Source organism: Pterocles gutturalis, unplaced genomic scaffold (assembly GCF_000699245.1).
Source record: "Pterocles gutturalis isolate BGI_N339 unplaced genomic scaffold, ASM69924v1 scaffold7237, whole genome shotgun sequence".
NCBI lineage: Eukaryota > Metazoa > Chordata > Aves > Pterocliformes > Pteroclidae > Pterocles > Pterocles gutturalis.
Window position 1 is genome coordinate 296274 of NW_010115516.1, and position 8707 is coordinate 304980.

The window sequence follows — 8707 nt, forward strand, 5'->3', positions numbered from 1 at the left end:
CCGGGGGCTCCCCCTCAGCCCCCCACGAACATCACAGCTTTCGGGAGGGAGGCAGGAGGAAGGGGTTAAGGAAGGTGATGTTCTTTGCTGTCTTTTCTGCTTGTAACTGTTCTTTTCTCAGTTTCAAATCTCAAAATGTGTGGGGCTGGATATCTTACTGACATCGCAATAGAGGGGAAAACCTGTCCAAGGGTTAAAGTTTGAGCAATTGAGCAAACAGGACAACTCCTCCTTCTCGTCATGTGAGCATGGCTGCAGCTGAAAGCCAGGGGGGGAAAAAAAATCATCAACAAGAAGGCTGTGGCTTCACCGGAGACAGGTGCTCTTAGGGCAGGCTGGGAAACACGATGGATTTCCTGCCAAACTTTTCTTCTGTTACTTGGCTGCTCCTCATTGTTTTCCTTAGCCTCCTGGTCCTGTAAGTAGAGGCTGGCCCCCAGGGTGATGGGGAGGAGGAGGACTCTGTGCCTGGGGGGGACTGGGGCCATCACCTTGTGTATGAACCACCCAAGTACATGAATTAGTGTTATAGAAGCCATCCTTGGTCTTCCTGTGCTACCTGCAAGGCAGAGGCATGGGCTGATAAAGGCTGGGGGGGCTGTGGGGCTCCCTTTGCCCTCCCGGTGCCAACTGCAGCGAGGAAGCTGGGCTGGGAAGGAAATAAACAGGAACTTCGTGACTTTTTTTTTTTTTTTTTTGCTTTTCTCAGCAGATCCAAAAGAAGAAGTAATTTCTGTGTTTTTAACCTCTGGTTTGGTGTCCCCGGCCGGGCTCTGGGAGCAGGGCAGTGGGAGATGCCTGTGTCTGCCCATGTGCAGACAGCAGGAGCCCCTGTTTCAATAGTTACGTTGGGAAAATTGCCCTTTTGCTTATGTCACTCAGGGGAGCTGTAGTGAGCTACACAGGCAAAACTTAATTTTGCTGTTGTAATTTATGTCCCCGCTCGGCTGCTGTGCTGCCGTGGCTCTGGCATCGCTGTAGGTCTTTGCAAAGACAAACACAAGGGCAGCTCTCCACTTGAGAACTTAATCCCTCTGAGACCTCTCTTCAGCCACCTGAGTCACAGGTCTCTCTGATCCCGAGAACTAAACGAGGCTCCTGAATAAAGACCTGAGGCGCCCGGTTATGCTGTGTTAGGCTGGGCTGCAGCTCCTGTCAGCCCTTGTATCACAATGTACCCCGACTTGTCTTGTACCCCAAGCGATCCTGCGTCACTGCAGGAAAAGAGCATCCTCAGCAGGGCTGCTGCTGCTGGTCCGTGACTTCAGCTTTCTCTCGGTGACAGGAACCAGTTTTCTAACCTGCTCGCTGTGCTCAGGATGAAGAAAATCCTCTTTTTATTGCATAAATGCATCTCCCTTGCTCTTTGCTTGGCAGCTATGGGATATGGCCCTTCCAGGCCTTCAGGAAGCTGGGCATTCCAGGGCCACAGCCTCTGCCATTTTTGGGAACTTTCCTGGGGTACCGGCAGGTGAGTACCAGCAGCTGCTGCTCCGTAGCTGCCTTAGGTTCTTACTTGTAGCTGATGCCATTTTTCCCCTCCTTTGGATCTTTTCTCTGCCCTTGATTCAGTTGGATGGAAATGATGCTTTCAGGTAGGAAGCTCTCTGGATACACAGAGAACACAACAATGACTTTTAGGGTCTAGCTGACCTGAATGAGGTGTGCTGTGCTTTTCAACTACTTTGTAATTTAATTTATTAGTTTCTCCCTGAATTTCTATCTGTTCCCCAGCAGCTGAAGCTCTGTTGTAAAGAAAGAAAAAAAAATATTGGGGGGATGACTAAGACTGCTGATTTATGAGAACTGCACGTTTCTTGGTGCTTTGTGTTGTCCCCATTAAGAGGCTGAATTATCCCCAGCAGTGCCCCATCCAGCCACTTGCTGTTGGGCCATCCTGAAACTGAGCAAGACAAATAGATTTCTAATTAAAACTCAAATATTATCAAGCTACCAAACCTTACCAAGTAACTAGGTTCCATGTAACTGCAAATGCAGAACAAAATGTGTTAGCTTCAATGAAAGAGATGCTTTAGGTTGTTTGCTGTGCTTACAGCATGGATGTGATCTGTTACTAATGGTTTAGTTGATGCATGGTGAGTGTTATGTGTCCCATAAGTTTCATCCTTAACATGTAACATCAGTTAAAACCTTAGTGGAAACAAAGCAAAACAAAAAAGCCATCATCGCTCCGGTTCAGTAACTGCAGTGGAAGATCTCATGAGGACAAGGCAGCAGCAGCTCTAACCTGTTGAGCTGAAGATGAAAGGACACCCTGGGATCTAGTTCTGCCTGCTAACTCCGCTCGCTAAAACTGTGTACCCTGCCCTACCTTGTCTTCATTACATTTTTATCTCAGGTTGACTAGTGGAAGTTGAAAGTGCTTTTTTTTTTCTTTTTTCCTCTCTCTGCTCTCTTTTTTCCCTCCAGTGCAAATGTCCCTTAAGCATCTATGTGACTCTTAAGAGCTCCCACGCACCCCCAACCTCTGCCACTTACAATGGGTCTGTGGGATGCCCTGCACTGCCAGCTGGGACCTGCTTTGATCACTCTTTGCTGGCAAACTGTTCATTTCTCCTTTCTTCTTTTGCAGGGAGTCCTGAATTTTGATCAGACGTGCTTTGAAAAGTATGGCAAAATCTGGGGGTGAGTTTCTTTCTGCAGAACAAAACTACCTCTTTGGGGTGCTCTGGGCCCCAAAATAGAATGGAAAAAGATACGTTGCCACCATGTCTCAGGTCTGTAATTCCAGCAGCATTCCAGGTCTATAATTTCAGCTGGGTCAGGGAAAATCCCGGTTCATCACTGGGAAAGTCTCCAGACATCTCTCCAAGGATTCTCTCCTGCTGGGATTTCAGCATGGTGCAGGGCTGGGATGATGGCCACCAGTTTGGGGGGGTCATTGGTTTGCATAAGCTTTGCACATAACCTTTTTTTTTCTTCCCTTTGGGAGCATTACAAACAAACCAGCAGTGGTAGTGACCTCGGGGCTGGGGAAACTTGAACCACAGAGAGCCCAGGGAGCTCCCCTGGTCCTCCAACACCCGCCAAATCAGCACAGCCATCCCTTTATCTCTTAGCTCCAGATGCATTAGTGAGAGAAGGCACCAAGCATTTCTGCCTGCCCAGAAAACTCCACTGCTTGGTGTCTGACTGAGCCTCACGCCTTTGAAGCTGCTCTTCGTCTGTCTCGAGCAGAAAGCAAGCTGCAGGCTGCCACGGTGTTTTTCATCTTGCTCCTTGCTTCTCCCGGAGCCGGGGCACGAGCTACCTTTCAACCTGCCTCCTGGCTCCCTGCACAGCGCTGGGTTTGTGAGCGGCCTCTTATCATGCTTCTCTTGAGAACCTCTCAAACCGAAGCAAAAATTGTTGTGCAAAAAAAAATCCTAGGAGGCTTCATGAAACCTAGTGCTTTTTTTTTTTTTCCAAAAGATTAAACATTCTCAACCCTCCTGAAGACAGCAGCTTCCCTCGGCTGCGGCCCAAGGCTTCCTGCCCTTTAGTCCACACCATGGCTTTTAAGTTTTTCCATCTTTGTTGATTGGAAAAAGAAGGAGACAGGTGAGTTTTTCCCCTCTCATCGTCTCTTAGGGTAGGGAGGGAAATCTCTTTACCCCACAGGTAGGCTACTCGGTGTGGATTTATTGACTCCAGCCACCAGTTGCAGAAACAGAGCTCAGACAGCCCAAGTGCAGGGGATCGATGTCGTGGCAAAAGCTGCCTTTTATCTAAACCCACACTGCTTTCTTTCATGCTACAGGCGATTTCTAGAAATGCTCACACTGGCACTTTATTTCCCTTTCTCCTGTTTTACTACACAATAAACCAGTTTCAGCCTCAGCCCTTCAGCTGTTTTGTCAGAGGGGACTCAGCTGGCCCCAACCCTCTGGGCTCGAGCAGTCGATGTGCAGGGCTCTGGCCGCAGACAAAGCAGCTTCTGCTCCGACTGACCGTGAGCCATGGACTCACTGCGGGTTTCTCTTGGCTTAGGATTTTTGATGGCAGGCAGCCTGTGCTGGCTGTTCTGGACCCCATCCTCATCAAAAACATCCTGGTGAAAGAGTGCTACACCAATTTTACCAATCGGCGGGTAGGTATCTGGTCCTGTGCTTGCCTCTCCAGTGCAGAGTGCTCGGAGCAAGAAAGAAAGAGTTTCTTCTTGTTTTCTGTTTTCCTTCTCTGTGCCCTTCAGCATGTGGTTGCTCTCTGTTGTGCGCTGGTTTATTGATGGTACCAACAGCGAAATGAGGGCGGTGTAGAGGCCACTCTGGCTGGGACATTGGGACCTCAGCCTGGATGCACCCTAGGACTGATGTCATTTATGACTCTTACACTTTTGTTTCCATTTCTATTATTTGCTGGTTGAGGCAGAGCTCGTATTACTTCAGGGGCCAAGTCAACATTTCATGGTGGGGTTGTTTTTTTTTGGCATTACTGTCACATGGAAGAAGGCTGGAAGCCTTTACCCATCTCCACATATAACTATGTCCCTTTTGCTGTAAAACTCTGCCTGCGCAGAACTTTGGTCTGAACGGGTTCATGGAGTCGGCCCTCAGCCTGGCTGAAGATGAGAAGTGGAAAAGGATTCGCGCTGTGCTGTCTCCAACCTTCACCAGCGGGAAGCTGAAGGAGGTAAAGCAGAGGCCACTGGTGCTTTGCATCAATAGCTGGAGGGGGCCTGGGCCATTGCTGAGTACAGACCTTCTCCTTAAATGGGGAAATTACTCCATTTCTCATGACCACATCCATTAGCATCTGTGTTGTTGGGTGCTGTTCAGCAACACGGTGGCTGTCTGCTGTCATGGGCAGGGAGCCCGTTTTCCGTGTGCTTGGGAGCCATGTTCACTCCCAGCTGGAGTGGAGGCTGAGCTGGACTGGGAGCTGCGTGTGGATTTTGGGAGGAGAACCTTCTTCAATCCTAGTCAGCTGAGCTCTGTAGACTTATAACTCTGTAGGTTATTAAGATGAGAGAAAGCAATGTCTGAGGCCTGGAAATGATCCTTTCTCGTGTCTGCTCTTCCTCTACAACCCAAAGTCTCGTCAAGTCACTGGTGGCAGGGAAGAATTGCCCAGCCTTGGTTGATGGAGGAGTCAACAGTGCCTTCTGCTTTGGTTTGCATTTCAGATGTTCCCTATCATTAACCACTATGGTGAAATATTAGTGAAAAACATTGAGAAGAAAGTGACTAACGATGAGTTCATGACCATGAAGGAGTGAGTAACTGTGTGGGGCTGACAGAAAAGAGTTTGTGTGGGGAAGGACCCATTTTGGAGAGCCTTTTCCATGCTGCAGCATAGATTCCTTGTCAACTGTGGAGGCAAACTCCATAGTGGTCATGGGCATGGTATGCTCCTCCGTGGTGGGCTTGCTGTGCTGTGGTCAAACAGGGCTCTTATTTGCTACTCTGGGTTCATCCCATTCACTTTCTCTTCTTCTCTACCTAGCATTTTTGGAGCCTACAGCATGGATGTGGTGACCAGCACTTCTTTCAGCGTGAATATTGACTCCATGAGCAACCCTAGTGACCCCTTTGTCACCAACATTAAGAAATTTCTCAAATTCAGTTTCCTAAACCCCTTCTTGGTATTCTTAGGTATGACACACCTCATCTCATACAGCCCCAAATCGATGTCAGAGGTGGAGACAACCTGCATTTCCTGGTAGCTTCGTTAGTAGTGTACGGGAGACAGTCAGCACTTTGCAGGATTAGATTCACCCTGGCAGATCTGTAGAAATAGTTCCCCAGGGAAACCACAGTCAAGACTTGTATAGCCCATGTGGGTCTTTGCAGTGTCCTCCTACAGAGACTGTTTGCGGAGACATGATGGAGAGCTGCTCTGTCACAGAGAGCTGCACTTCGTGTGGCATTGTGGCTATATAGTGATATTCTCAAGTGCTATTGCATGCCAGCCATGGCTAGGTAAAAAGCGAGATGAAGGAAACAAAAAGCTTTCTATGCTTTATGCCAGTTTTGAATTTCTTGGTCCCCTTTGAGCTAAAATGTGTTTGTTCTCTCCTTTTAGTGTCGTTCCCCTTTGTTGTCCCAGTGCTGGAAAAGATGAATGTGACTCTGTTCCCCTCAAAGGTCATGGACTTCTTCAAGGACATCTTCATAAAAATGAAGAAGGAACGGGAAATGGGCAGCAGCATGGTGAGTCCAGCCCAGGTGGCCTCTTCTCTTCACTGTCCTGTCCTGTCCTTCTGAGTGTAGGAGGGACCTTCTGGCATCTTCAGATGCTGTGATGTATCGCCTGCTCTCCGTAACAGCTCCCAGCTCATCAAACCTGGGGAGGGCCAGAAGCATGCCCCACGTGGGCTTCCACCTGGAGAAAATATCCTGCAGCTGGAGCAGGTGTCTCAGCATGGAGCTTGTGCTGGACAAGGTTTGCCTCCTCCCCACCCACATCTTCTCTGACCGCCTCTGTTTCTCCCCAGGACCGTGTTGATTTCCTGCAACTCATGGTTGACTCCCAGAGCTCACATGACAACTCCAAGTCTTCTGGGACTGACTCGTACAAATGTATGTCCTGAGATCTGTCCTCCTCTCAGCAGAAAGCATGGTAGTTCCTCGTGCAGTTAAAGGAAGGAAGTAGGAGAGGATTTTAGTCATTAATCCTATGGGAGATGCAATATCTCAGTAGTGGGACCATAACGGTGCTTATCACGTATCAGCCATATTTTATTATATCCCGTTTCCTGTGATAAATCCTGAGGTCTGTGTTTGCAACAAAGAGCACACAGAGTGAATATCTCCTTACTCCCATTTCTTATCATCTCTGAAGGCCAGCACACAAGGTGCGTATCCTGCACGTACCTTGCTCATCGGTGAGCTCATCTCTGTTCCTCATCCTAGATTCAACTCTTAGATTTAGAAAATAACAGCTCAGCCAAGGCATAGTCCCAGTCCATCAGCCTAAGTCAAGGCAGGACGCTTGCAAACTTTTGAGGTCCAGGACAGGGCATCAGTACAGCACCCTGCACCACCCTGGCAGCGCTTGGACATTACTGTGGACCCGTCTTGTCCTTATTACCCCTGCTACATTGGGCTCAGGGCTACTAATCCCTCAGCAGCACAAGGCTCACCTTATGGCTTAGATGAGCTACTGGACATCTCTTAATCTCTAACTTTTCCTGGTATGTGCCTTTTTTTTCTTTTTTTCTTTTTTTTTTTTTTTTTGGGCCAGGAGCATGGTCCCTGAAGACAACAGAGACTTTCTGAATCAGGCTCAGGCTGCACATACCTTGATTCTGCTCTTAAAGAAAGCAACGTAACACTGTTAATTTTGACAGCAGTTTGGCTGGACAATAGTGCCAGATCGACCCCTTCATGGTGCCACAGGGTTTGCTTTACCAGGTGTTAGGAGTTAAGAATAACATTACCTGGATCAGTGGGATCCTGAATTCCCAGGGGTTGATCACTGCAGTTTTCAGCTTCTTGCATGTGCTTTTATGCCTCTTTTTCAGCATTAAGCGACGAGGAGATTCTGGCCCAGGCTCTTATCTTTGTCTTTGCTGGTTATGAGACCACCAGCTCCACCCTCAGCTACATATCATATAACCTGGCCACTCACCCTGACGTGCAGCAGCGGCTCCAGGATGAGATCGATGCAAACCTACCCAGCAAGGTACAGGAGGGTGGGGGAGATGCTGGGATTGTTCCCACCTGTGCCTCGTAATCCCTGAAAGCCAGCTTGGAAACAAAAGAGAGTGGAGGGGGTGCTGGCACTGAGATTTCCCCTGCCCTGGTCTCTAATGCCTGAAGGGGAATTGCTGGGGGGGTTTTGGGGTACAAGTCCCATGTTTGTACCCATCCTGATTCTTCTCCCTAGGCTGCTCCCACCTACAGCACCATCATGCAGATGGAGTATCTCGATATGGTGGTGAATGAATCTCTGCGGCTCTTCCCCCCTGGGGGACGGATTGAGAGGGTCTGCAAGACTACGGTGGAGCTCAATGGTGTGACTATTCCAAAGGGCATGGTGGTCATGATCCCAGCCTACGTGCTGCATCGGGACCCGGAGTACTGGCCAGAGCCGGAGGAGTTCAGGCCTGAGAGGTGAGGGCCCGGCCGGGGGAAGAGCTGCACGGTCAACTTCAGCCCTGGAGTGGAGATAGCAGCGAAAGGGGGGAATGCATGGTTATAACATTTAAATTAGGCATTTATCATTGTCTGACATCTAGTCCCAGCATTACCGTGAGGGGAGTTTTATGATCTACATCCATAAACTGTGCATGGAATTTAATTAACTGCATTGAAGGGAGCGACAGTGAGAGCAGCTCCCAGCAGCTGTAACACTGAGGGGTTTATGGCCAGATATTAAAACGAGAGCCATTGGGTGACTGGCACGGTGCCGTGCAAACCAGCAGTGGAAGGACAAAGATGGGTAGGAAATAAAACTTGATTTTTGAACCCAAGTTATGAAACAATCCTTGCTTAGGAGTCTGTCAGACTCTGAGAAATGAAGCAAAGGCCCAAGGCAGACCTGGGAGACCCTGGGCCTGCTAGTCTTCAGGTGGCCATGAAGATGTTGAGGGTTGGTCCAGAGAGAGCAGGACCAGATCTGTGCCCTTGCACCAGGCACGGAAATACCCCTGGAAGCTAACCCCAGTGTGGGGATGTGGAGACCTTTGGGACAAAACGTGGCAGCAGCATCAGGCAGAAGTTAGGGAAGGAGGTGGTGCTGCTGAAATCACCTCTGGACCCCT

The 8707-nt window shown here is 49.1% G+C and overlaps 1 protein-coding gene across 1 annotated transcript in view; it reads left to right on the forward strand.

The window, feature by feature from the left end:
• Positions 1 to 347: 347 nt before the first annotated feature.
• Positions 348 to 8707, forward strand: part of LOC104463044 (cytochrome P450 3A29-like) — an 11495-nt gene continuing 3135 nt past the window's right edge. Inside the window, exons 1-11 of the mRNA XM_010075217.1 lie at positions 348 to 418; positions 1378 to 1471; positions 2594 to 2646; positions 3991 to 4090; positions 4519 to 4632; positions 5126 to 5214; positions 5446 to 5594; positions 6025 to 6152; positions 6437 to 6521; positions 7466 to 7626; positions 7831 to 8057. Of these exons, the coding sequence (XP_010073519.1) occupies positions 348 to 418; positions 1378 to 1471; positions 2594 to 2646; positions 3991 to 4090; positions 4519 to 4632; positions 5126 to 5214; positions 5446 to 5594; positions 6025 to 6152; positions 6437 to 6521; positions 7466 to 7626; positions 7831 to 8057 (1271 nt within the window). The remainder of the gene's footprint in view (positions 419 to 1377; positions 1472 to 2593; positions 2647 to 3990; positions 4091 to 4518; positions 4633 to 5125; positions 5215 to 5445; positions 5595 to 6024; positions 6153 to 6436; positions 6522 to 7465; positions 7627 to 7830; positions 8058 to 8707) is intronic.